General features: G+C 41.8%; 1 protein-coding gene across 4 annotated transcripts; it reads left to right on the top strand.

Moving 5' to 3' along the window:
• The first annotated feature begins 307 nt into the window (after positions 1–307).
• On the top strand, positions 308–14314 carry LOC115589703 (oxysterol-binding protein 1-like). 4 transcript variants are annotated; one of them, XM_030430792.1, is made up of 17 exons: positions 309–685; positions 1656–1828; positions 2057–2265; positions 2388–2556; positions 2791–2902; positions 3052–3235; positions 3900–4017; positions 4300–4357; positions 4636–4800; positions 6754–6999; positions 8401–8521; positions 8748–8851; positions 9250–9345; positions 9465–9652; positions 11797–12032; positions 12151–12189; positions 12280–14314. In XM_030430792.1, the coding sequence occupies exons 2-17, from the start codon at positions 1692–1694 to the stop codon at positions 12420–12422; spliced, it is 2325 nt and encodes a 774-aa protein (XP_030286652.1). In that variant the 5' UTR covers positions 309–685; positions 1656–1691; the 3' UTR covers positions 12423–14314. The 4 variants fall into 4 exon arrangements, 3 of the variants coding, with proteins under 3 accessions (XP_030286651.1, XP_030286652.1, XP_030286653.1); XM_030430791.1 differs by having other exon boundaries at positions 308–685; positions 12151–14314; XR_003985580.1 differs by lacking the exons at positions 12151–12189; positions 12280–14314 and adding an exon at positions 10375–10531 and having other exon boundaries at positions 11797–11933.
• The last annotated feature ends 643 nt before the right edge of the window (positions 14315–14957 follow it).

Below are 14957 nucleotides of genomic sequence, written 5' to 3' on the forward strand. Positions count from 1 at the left end.
CACACATATGTATATATGTATGTATGTAATCGTATTTTCTTGCATTTAGTGCCGATACCCATAAAGTCTTCCTATTTCCATCAGCTTAATGTTAGCAGGTTTTGTGTGGTGATGTGTTAAAAATATCTAAATCTATAACATATAGCGTAGAATATATACATTTATATATGTGTGAATGGCCTTTGACTGAGCCGAACAATGTGATTATAAAAAGCAAACACTGCCACAATCTACTATTACTATGAAGAAAAACCCCCCAGCTGGTTTCGCCTACATTGGTTGACTTGACACAGCGAACGGGGAAAACAACTTAGCTGGCAATTTGTTTCTAGACGAGACCAAATAGCGCTGCACCGGGTGTAACCACCGAGCTAACGTTAGGCTAGTTAGATGTAGCTAGCTAGCTGTAGATTCTTGTCGGCGTACGCAGCTGTAGAATGAACATTATACACACGATTACTGAGGGATACTAATGAAACTCGCTGGTGTCACGGTATTATACAGTCACAATACTGCTGTTGTCGACGTCGTCGGTTTAGTGGTTTTCACCATTAGCTCTCCCGTGTTGGTCAGTTAGCTAGTTAGCCTCTTCAGCTAGCTAGGTACAGTAGCGTATGGGTGTCAAAGTTAGCCGTGACTTCACCGGGTATCTGGTTGCCTGAGCTCACATTTCGGACACGTCAAGGTAAACATTTAGCTCTCGGCCAGTTTGAAAGCTAGCTAGCAGGCTAACGATTGTTCAGCGGCGGGTCTCGCTTTCACCGTTTTGTAAATGTGGACATGTCAGCCGGCAAACTTCGAGCAAACAAGATGACAATTTGTGTTTCTATACTTTAGCTCCTGTTCTAGCAATGAGCAGTTTTTACAGCGACTCCCTTTAGCTCCACTGGAGCCAGCGTTGGCTAGTGTCAAGCTCGTCATTATAATCAGCTTTGTCAGTTTTGTGTTGTTGTCACCTTCCCTCTTTGTGCCAATTATTGTGCAATTGTCACATTTCCACGAAAAGAATCAAATGAACCTCAAATGTCAAAGTCTTGGCGTTTGTGTCCATGGACAATATGTAGGTTATTGGTGCTTAATAAAACTAAGCATCACAGTAACGTGTTTTACAATTCACTTCCTTCTTCATGTACAAGTAATTTCGGCTTCAACACAAGTATTTTTGGTAAAATGAGCCACAGTAACTGCGTATCGATTCTTAAGTTAACCTTTGAACTGTAACACCACACTGAAAGATCAATATCAGCCACCAGTAACATATTATATTACTGCCTTGACTGTGAGTGGTATCCAGGTAGGGCTTTGACTACCAAATATTATCATCATCTGCTGAATTTTATGTATTCAACTGTTGGGCCATGAAATGTCAGAAATAGGGAACCATGGCTGTTGGAATTTCACAATTCCTAAGTTGACACGTCTGACCTTCTGCGAAAACAGTCTAAAGTGCAAATGCATTCAGTTTGATATCCAGAAAAGAAAAGCAGCAAATATGCAAAGAATTTGAGGAGCTCGAAACAAATGATCAATTTCCAATATAATGGCTGGTTAATTTTGAGCCAGTCTACTAATTGACTAATAATTTCAGCCCTCCATAATGAAACAAGTCTTGTCATGCCAATCCTAAGCTTTCCAACTTTGATTTTCCCTTCAAGGTTCCTCAAATCTGTCGCTTGATTTTGGGGGCGGTGATGTCGGAGCCCAAGACCCCCACTCCTGTCCCTGCTGGAGACACATACAAAGGATGGGTGTTCAAGTGGACAAATTACATCAAGGGTTATCAGCGGAGGTGGTTTGTCCTGAGCAATGGGCTGTTGTCATATTACAGGTAAAGGTTCCTGGAAAATGTAGGAATGATTCAGCCTTGATCATGTCACCAGAGATGCATTGATCTTCTTTAACTACTGCTTTATCACACCAGACTAGCTGCAATTTAAGCAGGAGACAGTCTGCCTCAATCAATACATCTTTCTAACTTTAGGAGAGTTTCCATTCCTGATTGAAACCTAGTTATGATTTTGTGTCAAATCCAACACCTCTGATTATATTCTAATAGGACCCAGGCAGAGATGGGCCACACGTGTCGAGGCACAATCAACTTGGCCACAGCCACCATCACTGTGGATGATGCGTGCAACTTTGTCATCTCTAATGGCGGTGCTCAGACGTACCACCTAAAGGCCAGCTGTGAGGTGGAACGCCAGCGCTGGATCACTGCCCTGGAACTGGCCAAAGCCAAGGCTGCCCGCATGCAGGCTGAGTCAGGTAAAACAAACAAACACAAGGCAATGGAGGAAAATGTGGAGCGTTTCCTAAATCTTTGGAATCATAGAGTGTCTCCGTGAAACTCTATATTTAAGTGTTTCTGCTGCTGTGATCATTAACAGATGACTCGGGGGACGACTTTTCTCCATCATCCCCGCCGCAGGCACCTGGACAAGGTGGCGGGTCACAGAACACTGAAGTCCAGTCTGCTCTCAGAACACTAGGCAGCAAAGTGGAGGATCTCAGCACATGTAACGACCTGATCTCGAAGCACGGCTCTGCCCTCCAGAGGTCAGGCTTTACCTGTCTTATGCTCTCCTGTTGCTTCACTCTTTAGTCTCTTCAGGCTCGATTCGAGTTTCTCATGTCTCTTCTTAACTTGGAACAATCCAACATTTGAGAAAAGAAATGCATGTTTGTCACTTTGTCTGGAAAATCATGTCAAGATCCTTTTGCTGTTACATGAAATTGATGATATTTAGTCCCAACTATTTAACCTTATTGAATGTTTTGATATTATTTCAGATCTTTATCAGAACTGGACAGTTTGCGTCTGACTGGAGAGGCCGGGGACAAGATTCGCCAGGTGACAGAGAGAGCCACACTGTTCCGCATCACCTCTAATGCCATGATTAATGTAAGTTTCCCTAAAGATATCTTCTTCTGCCTTCTTGTTCATGTATAATTAACCAGTGAGAGTGGGCCTTGACAATCTACACTCCATGCAATTTGCACTCTCGAGTTTCAAAGCTTCTAGTTGACCATGTTTGCCGTTTCGCCCCTCAGGCGTGCCGAGACTTCCTCGCACTGGCTCAGGCTCACAGCAAGCGGTGGCAGAAGGCCCTTCAAGCAGAACGGGACCAGCGGGTGAGGCTGGAGGAGACTTTAGAGCAACTCGCCAAGCAGCACAACCACCTCGAGCGAGCATTCAGAGGGGCTGCACAGGCTAACGCTACTGCAGACAATAAAAGTAAGACAGTCGGAAATGATCACTCATTCCTCTTTCCACTTCCCTCTTCTGTTCTTCTCTTGCACTCTGCGAAATCTGCTCTGCACTGAGTTTATTATCTATTAACACCTCCATTACAGCATTCTGTTATTTATTGGTTGTTAATCTTGAACATAAGCCAAACAATTCAGGTCAATAGAATATAGAGCTAGATAGTGAGTCTTGAGCAGCAGGTGGTGTTGTAGTTTGAAAACACCCAGACAGGAAACAGTTCATTGTTCACAAAATCTGACAAAAACACACCAGTTTTCAAAAAGGGATCGCTAGTGCTCAAGATATGAAGTTGATTCCATTAGTCAAGAGGTTCCCAACCATTCTAGGCATATAACCTCTTAAATTAAAGCGCTGTCTACTGAAGATGTTGCTTAGTCTTGCAGAAGTCATCTTACATTTCACAAGAAAAAACGTCTGTAAACCAACGTGACTTCATGCTGCAGAAATATGATCAATTTCTCAGTTTCTTTCCTGTTAATTGATCGTGAATGTAGTCATTTTTTCAAGCAAACATACCAAAGTTGACCTAGATCCATATCATCACATGTGGATTTGGTGCTGATAACTGATAGCATCACTTCAGGCTTTAAGAAATCTTCCCCAATAGAAACTCTGGACTTTGTTTGTTTAGGTTCTGCTGGGCCGGGAAAAGGCGAGGCCAGTGATGAGGACGACGACAACGAGTTCTTTGATGCCATGGAAGAGGCTCCTGAGTTTATCACTGTACCGGCAGACCCACAGTTCCACAAGTCAGTGCATTCCCACCCCCCCTAAACACAAAAGCAAACAAACACACACACATTTTTTTATAGCGTTGGAGCTACAATACAAAGTATGAATTGTCCTGCTCTCAAGGTTTATTTATTTAAACCACTCCCTCAGGTGAGATGACAGTAAAATATGTCAAAGTCATGCAGGTCGAAACCTCAGGTTTCACTTACTTGTGCAATCACTGGTTAACTGATTCTAGGTCTAATCCGCCAGATCTCCATTGTATGCGTGTAATCTCTTTGCGTTTTAATCTCTTACAGAAGGTCAAGCAGTAATGTCAGCGGTTTCAACAGTGAGATGTGTCCTGATGATCAATCGGTAGGTCTCATTCTGGCCCCTGGGATGTGGGTGAGAGGACTGGTTCACCGTTTGTCCGGCTGAAATCATTAAAATGGTGTTCAACATCAGTCATTGTGATTTATTTTAATACATATATAATAGCTGTACTGTAAATCTGCAGCAGGGTGGTAGATGTCTTAATACTAAAGGTGTGATTGAGCTGTAGTTCAGATCAGACACATTTTAACAATGACTCAGTGAAGCTGATTTCCAGATGCTTTTATGCTGCCTACTGACAGAACGTCCTGCCTTTTTAGCTGAACGAGGAGCCTCTAGCGATGAACCAGGAATCCCCCTCTCAGGAGTTAGTGCCCTTAAAGAAGAGGCGGACACGCATTGCGGACAAACCTAACTACTCTCTCAACCTGTGGAGCATCATGAAGAACTGCATTGGCAAAGAGCTGTCCAAGATCCCGATGCCTGTAAGTATTTTTTGCAGAGGTGATCGCCACCCAGTGTGACCTAAGCCCTGTTTCCACTAAAGTACTGTAGGTAGGTATAGTTCCCATTATACCTCCCTTGTTTTGCGTTCTACGGTGTACTTTTAAACGTATACAGGGTTGTCACCACCTGGGCTTTGGAGGTCGCCCCTGTTCACTTTTCCAGCGGTTGGGAGACTGGTGTTGAAGCTGCTGCATTTTTAACTGACATACTGTGACCTCTACTTTATATCGCCTGATATCGCCTTATTGTCAACACTGGCCCAGTGCTCCCTCGGTTTACTGTCTCTTTCCTGCCATTCAAGTGGAAACGAGGGAAAAAGGGAAAAAGAGAAAAGACCAAAACATGGGGGAAACCCTCAGAGGGTTAACAACAAGTTAACTGTTTAAGATTGTTTAAGTCCACTTTTAAGTTGGGAACAGTGTGTTCAGTACCTTAACAGAAGGGTAATGGAGAAAACAGTACAGCAGCGAGCGGTTCTTTTGGTAACTTCTGATAATGGAAATGCAAAAATAACAGCTAATGTGTAACACACTAAACTGGACTGCTTAGTGGTGTTGAGGCTTTAGAGGATGTTTTTTTAGCAGGCCTGACCAGCAAAAGCCTCAGAATGTTTTCACTTCCTGCTCTACAAGTTGCTCTGAGTGTTTTCATAACAAAAGTGTTTTCTCTGTTAAGGTCATGCTGTGTCACAGCACTGTTCAGGGATCAGCAAGCTTCACCCTAAATTAATTTGTGATGTCAAATGTACTGAGACACGTGTACCTATTTCCTACAACTATGAATACCACTGTGCTGGGTGGAGTTGATTGCAACAATGATACCTCCATAAATCTCAACACCAGGTGACAACTGTCACAGACTTCTGTCGCCAGTGGGCTTTGTTCTGAGGGTTCAATCAAAACAAAGATCCTCCTCGTCTCCTCAATACTGGAGCAACAACATTCTGTCAGAGCTGTCAGAGACTAAAATAGCTCTGTTGACATAAGAGAGTAGAGATATCAGTAGTTCCGTGGGAAAAATACAGAAACAATAAAAAGGAAAACAAACTAGAGATGGCAAACAGTGCAGACACATTATCATGCATACAGCTGAAGCATGATGCCGGCAAAAAAACCCACCATAACTTACCTGTTTAGGGAGTGCTGTGCCTCAGCTCCATTAGAAAGGATGATTTACGACATTACATATCTTTATACAATGATGCATTGTGCTCTTTATGTAAGTAACATATAATTGTGTCTTTAATCAATATCTGTATCTGCCTTAAAAACCCTGCTTCGGTCATAAGTACATTCACCCTCATTGATTTGAGTTTGTCATGTCCTCCAGTGAGCTGTTCCACAATACACAATATAGCTGTAAAATTGAACATGATCAAATGTTTAATTTCAGCCAATATTGGTAATTATTGATAAGTTATAATAGTTCTAGCTGCTTTCAGTAAAGACCAGTAGAATAATTATTTATTCAATAATTTATTCATCCACCTAACCACTTAATTTATCATGGCACACAGCTATGATAATTGGTGAGGCTTAGGATAGGAAAGGCTAATATTTGACTGATGATATGTTCATAACTAAACTCTCCTCACATCAAAGCTATTTCCTAACATTGGTTAATAAGGGCATTCACAATAACCCATCAAAATCAACAGAAGCCACTTAAAAACAGCAGTTTGCTGAGGGTGTGTTTTCTTTAATGATCTATTTTAATGATTATCGATGATCCTTTATGTGTAAACAGAGGAAATTGAATTTGGCTTTTAGACACTGGCTGTTTTCACTAGTGGCATGCTCTATTATCCGGGCTTCTATGCCCCAAAAACATAATCTGTCATCTTATTTTGTACAACCTGTAAATTTGCCTGTTTTTCAGGTAGAACACGATCATTTAAATAAACAAGTGAATTCATGAAATGTTCTCTGCAGGTGAACTTCAACGAGCCCATTTCCATGCTGCAGCGGTTGTCGGAAGACCTAGAGTACCACGAGCTGCTGGACAAAGCTTCCAAATGCCAGAGCTCGTTGGAGCAAATGTGCTACGTGGCTGCCTTCTCTGTATCATCATACTCCACCACCGTCCACCGCACAGGCAAGCCCTTCAACCCTCTGCTAGGAGAAACGTACGAGCTGGACCGCCGGAGAGAGAGCGGCTACCGCTCCCTCTGCGAGCAGGTGAGAAGGAAAAATAGTCACTGAAAGAGTGGCGTCTGAAATGGAAGTGAAACTGAACAAAGAGTGACTGTCAGGAAGGATGACTTGGAAAAATCCTGTTGGCTCAGCACTGTGAGAGCATTTGACTTCCTTTTTTGTATGTATTTGGGCATAAACATGTCAGAGGGGGCTAGCATTAATGAGTGGAAAACAGCCCTTCAGTGTGCATTCTAGCAATTTCCACAATCACTACACACAGGTGAGGTAACAACAGCCAGCACAACTGTCACATACCAACAGAGGGAGCCACATCCTTATTAATATTAAGATCTCAGGTCAACATTCACATTCACATGAGAAGAAACAAGCAAATTCAGTCTCCTTTAGTCTTTCAATTTGGAATCAGGGGCTCCAGGAAGTTGTGGAAATTGCCAGAATGTGCTGTCCTTGTTTATATATTTAAATAGTTCACTACATTAAGGATTCAGCACCCAGCATTCAAGTCCAAACTGGAGTTGAGTGTGTTGTGCCTTATTTCTGTGAGTATAAACTAATCAAATCAGAAATGCGGGTGCCCATGAGTGAATTTATTACTTAACTCTAGAGAACAGACTCCACTCCGCTGGCCACATGTGTGTCTTGCTGATGTCTGTACAGGGTGCAGGGTTGTAACAGTCGCTACCTTTGATCCATGTCTCAAACTGTGCCATGTTAGGTCCTTGTTTATGAAGGAATTGGGCATTGGAAGTCCTTGAAAAGTCATTGGACCTCAACCTTAAGGATTAGAGGGTCAGAGGAGTAAAACACATACATGGTCATATATCAGTGTTTGCATGGGGAAACCCTGTGTAATAAGATGTTATCAGAAGTCATTTGAAATTTGGGTACATTTTACGGAATGTCTTAAAATTGGTGCATAGTCTGGCATTGAAGATGAAATAATATCTTCTGTGTTCTCGTTTAATGGGGTCTGAAGCAGATTTACATATTGCAGACAGAAGAGGGTTTGTAGAGGTTGTGCAGGACACAGAGTGGAGGCTCAATGCTGGAAAATAAGAGTGTCTGGTCTTTATTCTGGAAGAACAAGAAAATATATCCAGTCCAGTAAATAATCCAATAAATTGTGCTTTCAGACGGCAAATCTGGAGCTTTTTCTTGTACATACAATATACACCAACAGGTTTAATGAGATTAACTCCTGGTGTTGATGAGTAATGTAATTGGATTTGGGATTTTCAAGCTCTGGTGCATAACAATCGGATATTCTTTTCATACCTGACCTGAGTCAAGTGCTTATATAAAACTATGTGTGGTGCATAATTATGTGGGAGGATCCAAATCACAAACTAATGGCACTCGAGGAGCACAATCTGTCAACCCTAAATTATGTTCTTATTTCAAGTCAAATTGTGTGCTTCACAGGTGAGTCATCACCCACCTGCAGCAGCGCATCATGCGATTTCCGACCGCGGCTGGACTCTGAGGCAGGAAATCACCGTTGCCAGCAAGTTCAGAGGCAAATACCTGTCCATCATGCCTTTAGGTAAGTGCTGGGTTGCAAAGATATTAAGCATGCTGCTCTGACAATGGTGAGGTTGTCATACCAATGTTGCAATTCATACTTGTTGAAGGACCAGTTTGATAAGAGATTTGTGAGTAATGCCTGGAGGGATGAACTTGGCAGGATGAAAGCCTAAATCAATACGGGTGACTGAGCAACAGACAATGGTTTGCTTTTATAGATTATTTCTCTTTCTCTTTCCTTTCAGGCACGATTCACGCGATCTTTGAAAAGGGCAACAACCACTACACATGGAAGAAAGTTACAACCACAGTGCACAACATTATTGTGGGAAAACTATGGATCGATCAGGTGAGACTGGCAGATTTAAAGCAAGATGACACATTTAAAGATCAGCCTGGCTAGACAATCGAGTTGGAACCTGAAACATACATTAAAATATCCTGAAAAGATTAAATAGGTTTGGGCCGATATTAGCTATTATCGAACATCACCATACTTGTTATATCTCACCTGGCTGGCCCTCTAGACTTGCACTGATGTTCAATTCTTAAAACTTCTTAGTCAATTTTATTTTTTGATTTAAAAGTAGTGTATGAGTATTACAGCCCATACTACTGATTAACAAAAAACAAACAAAATCAGATAGAAATGTATGATTATATATTATAAAAAATAGTACAATTTTGTATGGTGTCAGGGACTGAAGGATTCCCTCAAAACATTCTTTTCTTTTTTTCCTCTGCCAGTCTGGAGAGATCGACGTAGTGAACCACACCACTGGAGACCGCTGCCACTTGAAGTTTGCTCCTTACAGCTACTTCTCCAGAGACGTAGCCAGGAAGGTGAGAAACAAACAAAGACCATTGACTTTATTACATGGAAATTAGCACCCACACATTAAATGTCTCCAATTGTTTTCTTGTGGTTTTGCTAACCCTCTCTCTGCCTCTCCCTTCTACAGGTGACAGGTGTGGTTATGGACAAGGATGGCAAGGCCCACTATGTGCTGTCGGGTACGTGGGACGAGAAGATGGAGTTTTCCCGGGTGATGCAGAGCAGCCGAGGAGGGGAGAATGGCACTGAGGGCAAACAGAAGACTGTCTATCAAACCCTCAAAGCCAGAGAGGTGTGGAGGAGGAACCCACTACCGTAAGTAGTCGGGCTGTAACATTTCACCGATATGAATCGGAAATCGATTTTATGGTTAAAGATACAACTAGACCGATACACAGACCTCTGGATCAATGTAAATGTACTGTGAACCGGTTGATGGCCCGATTTTAAAGTTATAAATCAGTTAAGTTGAAGCTGGTGTGCTGCTACTTCCGCACAGCGTCATCAAACTCAGGTAAAAGTTCAAAGGTGAGTGCGAGACTCTCGCGAGAACGCTGGTACGATTTACTATGCAGTGTCACATCTAAAATCAAAAGTACAGCGGTAGCACGACAGATCTTGGCGTTCACCTGGTCAGACAGCATGGTGAAACCTGTGCAGACAATGAGGATGCTAGTACGAGCAAGAACAACACCTGATCCAAATCAGGTGTGTTCTTGCTTGGTTGGAATGAAACACACCTGATTTGGATCGGGTGTGTTCTTGCTTGGTTGGAATGACAACCTGCAGCCACATGGCTCTTTACTGGATCAGTTTGACACCACTGGTCTAAGGTAATCACGGCATCTACTGTCCGTTTTATTGCGAAGGACTGTCTGCTTTTAAACGCGTCGCCATCATTAGCTGTTTTCTATGACTGATGGTAGTGCTGCAAACTGTTAACTGTCAGTTAATCCAACTTTTCAGTTTGTTATCGTTAGTGAACCTTTGTCTGATTGTTAATTATAGGTGTGATTTCATACACTGATTATGACTAGGAAGCAGAGGATACAGACTGTCAGCGACATCCAGTTCAGAGAGGTCCAATGCAGACAGATCCAGCTCAGAGAGACCCTGCTCAAGGAGATCCAGACAACAGGATAGTTGTTCCTCAGATCCACAATGAGACAGCAGGGGTGTTTTGTAACCACTGAGGTATAAGCAGATTAAGATAAAGATATACATAATAGTAAGAAAAATACATAGGACTCCTTGTTCTTATGAAATATCTGCTTGAAGCTGAGTATTGCCACTCCTTTGGTTTATTCTAATTTATAATAAAAAATGAATATTTAAATGAAACAAAGAATCAAATTGTACCGTATCAGAATCAAATCCTTCCATATTAAAAAGTGCCTGAATCATATCGTAGCCCATGTATGTATCTAGATATGTATGAGGGAGATGCAAACCCCTCGTAAGTAGTGAATCCATTACTAATAGGCGTGTGCAGAAGTGAGTCATTCACACAAAAGACAGCATGATACTGTAGTTGTTTTTTGGTTGAGAGCCAAACATTTTATCCTCACTTGACCTCGCTCTGTTCTCTCTGCATTTCCTTGTCGGCTCTATAAAAACAGACCCTGCCTATCAAGTCCTAAAGCAAACTTGTAGACCAGTTAGACTTCTTTTCTAATTTTCACTGCAGACCAAGCATGCATCAACACACTTTGTGGCCTTTGATGTCACGATAAACTGAAACTACAGCAGTGATCCAAGTTTTAATGTGACAGAAAGAAGAATCATTAGTCATACGAATGGTTTAAGGCATCAAATATTGCTGAAAAATGTGGGTTTTTTTCTTACATTTACAACATTTTGCGAGTTATATATCAAGAACCTGAGCCAGAATGTATCAAGAGCTGAATGAAAAGCAAACTAAGTTAACTAAATTAACAAACTCTTTGTCTTCATGAGTGAATAAACTGAAAACAAACTGACCTGAAACACAGTTTACACTGTTTTACTTTGTTTAAATGTGGTGGACCCTGCCACCTTTCTAGCTTCAAACAGTGTTCTGGGAAGTTATTTTCCTCTGACAAAAGTCAGATTATTCAGTGGAAAGAATACAAATGTCTGAGTTTGTACTTTTACCTCATTGTTATTGCAAATATTAAAATTTCAAGTTTGAATTTCTTCTCCAAAACTACATAATGCCCCTTCAAATTAAAATGCAGCAGACATTTAAAAATGCAATAAAACAGAATTTGAATACAATGAGCATGACAAGGCAATAACAAGCTTCTTAGAAGCCAGATATAAGAGGTAAGATATCTCCTGTTCTGGCTTCTCATCCTTAACGTCAGAATTGCATTTTGATTATAAGAATGAAAAAAAACTGCATCGTTTTCATCTTCTATGTATATGTATTCTAGTTTTGCTCTTCTGAGCTGCTGTTCTCCCCTTTTCCTCTCCCACAGTGAGGGAGCAGAGTCCATGTACTACTTCACTGACTTGGCGCTGACCCTCAACGAGCCAGAGGAGGGCGTGGCGCCCACCGACAGCCGTCGCAGGCCCGACCAGCGCCTGATGGAGGACGGCCGCTGGGACGAAGCCAACTCAGAGAAGCAGCGGCTGGAGGAGAAGCAGCGCATCGCCAGGAGGGAGAGAGAGAGGGAGGCTGCAAGCCAACGCACCTCCAGCCAATCAGAAGACAGTGAGTAGAATGTTTGTTAATGCTTCCCGTCTGTGTTTCTCTCTACCTTTCATGGGCCAAATCTTAAAATCGAGGGGGAAAAAAAATATCTCTGTGATCCCCTTTTCTCTTCCAAAAGCTGTCGATGAGGACTCTCTTACTGATCCGTCCTTAAAAAGCAAGTACTCCTCTTTTTTTCGCCTTCACTGCCTCCTCATGCTTGAATTTCTGTTGTCTTTTTTGGTAACACAAGTCTTCTCTCTTTCAGGCGCACCTCATGAGAACTACCAGGCACTCTGGTTTGAGCGCTGTGAGGACCGGATCACAGGTGAGCAGGTCCATATCTATAAGGGAGGCTACTGGGAAGCGAAGGATCGCGGCAGCTTTGAGGGCTGTCCAGACATATTTTGACCTCGGGATTGACTGCGAAGTGCCCCCAAGAGACTGATCCATCAACACTGCCTGATGGACAGCTCCCACGAAGGCCGGCTTTTCCTCCCCACCTGGACGGCTGCCTCCCTCCAGCGGCTCTCTGTTCTAAGAGATCTCCATGACGGTCACTACTGTCTGATCCAGAGGAGGGGCAGGGTATTTCCTCTGGCCTCCCTCACTACCATTTTGCTCTCACACATCTGAGAGGACTGGAATAATGAAGGTTTGCACTGCTTCGACTCGAGTCAGGCTGAGCACGATGGGGAGGAAATGAAACAGGCAGTGCTTCCAAATCTAAAGTAGATCAGTTGATTTAGTCTCTCTACTCCAGTCTGTTCAGTCTCTCAGACGAGTACCGGAAGAGGTTTCTGTGCTGATAACATCCTGTGCGATACTCTAGTGTCCCTATTGTCATCCACAGCATTGTGTGCTTTGGTAATAACTCTAAAAAAAAAAGAAAAAAAGGAGGGTAAGACCTGGTTAATATATACATTTATATATAAATATGATTTAAAATAATTTCATTAAAATGTCGACTGGTGGCCTTCAAGACGTTAGCGAGGATTTCTTGTTTATCTCTCTGATTTAGTGTCTTAATGTAATGAAGTGAAGGTTCTAGTGTGCTTGTGTGTATGACTGCATATCTGCTCTTCCATCACTTTACAACTCTGCCACTGTGCAGTATACTGTGTCTAAAACAAAAGAACTGATTGTTAAAAAGAATATATACTGGTTGAACCTCCACACTGTCATGTTTTATAGTTAGGGGATTTCTTTTCCTTAACAAAGGCCTGTTGGAAATTGTGAACACCTTGAACATCCTTTCTCTTCGCCTTAGAACTGAGCAACATGCTCTCACTTGTATTTACATCACCTGAGTGGATATGATGCTGACATCTGTAGCTGGTTTCTTGTACAAACATTAAAACTTTGACGATGTAGTTGGAAAGACGACAGAGCTGCAAAATGGCAAAACGTTTGTTCCAGTTCTGAGAAAATCTCACAAGTGCAGATTTGTTCGACAACAAAATAAATAAAATGAAATATAAATGACAAATATAGAAATGAGCCATTTTCACCTGACTGGAATAACATGCAGCCATTTTGTGGAGAAAGTGAAAAAATGTTTTTAACAGTGTGCGAAACTGTGTGTGACTTTTCTTTTTGTGTGTGTATGTATGTATGTGTGTGTTGAGAGGAACACAAACAAATGAGCGAAGAAAACAGTAAAGGCAGTGGTGAAAACAAACGTCACGTCCTCGTGTATCTGCTGAAGAGTTCATTCATACATATGCAAGAACATTTTGACACCAAAAACATGGGATACTGTGTGTGTATGTGTGCTTGTGTGTGTGAGAGAGAGTGCGTGTGTGTTTGTGTGTGAGAGAAAGTGCATGTGTGTGTGTGAGAGAGAATTTCATAATTTTGTTTGTAAGTGTACTTAAAAATGAAGAATAAAGAAACAAAGAAGCGTTGCAAATAACTATGATTTTATAAATGTATAGAAATTCATATTATAGTATTGATAACTGTAAGGTAGGTTTTTCTCTTGTTCTTTCGGTTCCTCTCATTGGATGAAGGCTGTCTTCATTTTCAGAAAAAAAAGGGAGTTTCCACACTTAACTGAGGAGACGTGACATTGTTCAGTATTTTGTATTAACAAAGAAAAAGAAAATCTGAAATAAACAAATGCTGTGGTGTCAAACAAGTAGCTTTTCATTTCATTTTCCCACTTACCATTAGTTATTAATTTGGTAACACGATTAAAAAATTTGCCAAATCAATTCTTTGGAATTTTGTGTCCTAATGTTCAGTGGGAGCTTCAGATGGGATGACGTGTTGTCAATAAAATAATGAAAAACTCATAAAAACATGCTGTCAGTAGTTTGTCTTCCAGTTGATTTTAACTCTGTGTATATGTATATAAATGTGTACATATATATTTATACTGCTCAAAACAATTAAGAGAACACTTTAAACACGCATCAGATCTCGATGAATGAATTATTCAAGTTGGAAAGCTTTACTGATGTACTTTGTTTACTGTGTTGAGAACAAAAGGAAGTGACAATGGTCGGTGGAAACCCAAACCTCAACCTACTGAGGGCTGGATTCAAAATCTCACCGAAAATCTAAGTAAAAAATTTAAATCACAGACTGATGCAACTCATAATGTGACCCAGTAGTTTGTAAGCCCCCCACGTACCTGTACCAATCTCAAAAAACATCTGGGCCTGCTCCTGATGAGTCAGCGGATGGTGTCCTGGGGGATCTCCTCCCAGACCTGGATCAGGGGATCACTGAGCTCCTCGACAGTCTGTGGTGGTACTCGGCGGCATCGGATGCACTGATGCATAACATCCCATAGCTGCTCAATAAGATTTAGGTCAGGGGAACAAAAGGGCCAGTCAATGGCATTATTGTCTTCTTCATCCAGGAACTGCATACGAACTCTGTCCACATGAGGGCGGGCATAGTCCTGCAGGAGGAACCCAGATCTGACAATGGGTACAG

Source organism: Sparus aurata, chromosome 10, assembly GCF_900880675.1.
Source record: "Sparus aurata chromosome 10, fSpaAur1.1, whole genome shotgun sequence".
NCBI classification, from domain to species: domain Eukaryota; kingdom Metazoa; phylum Chordata; class Actinopteri; order Spariformes; family Sparidae; genus Sparus; species Sparus aurata.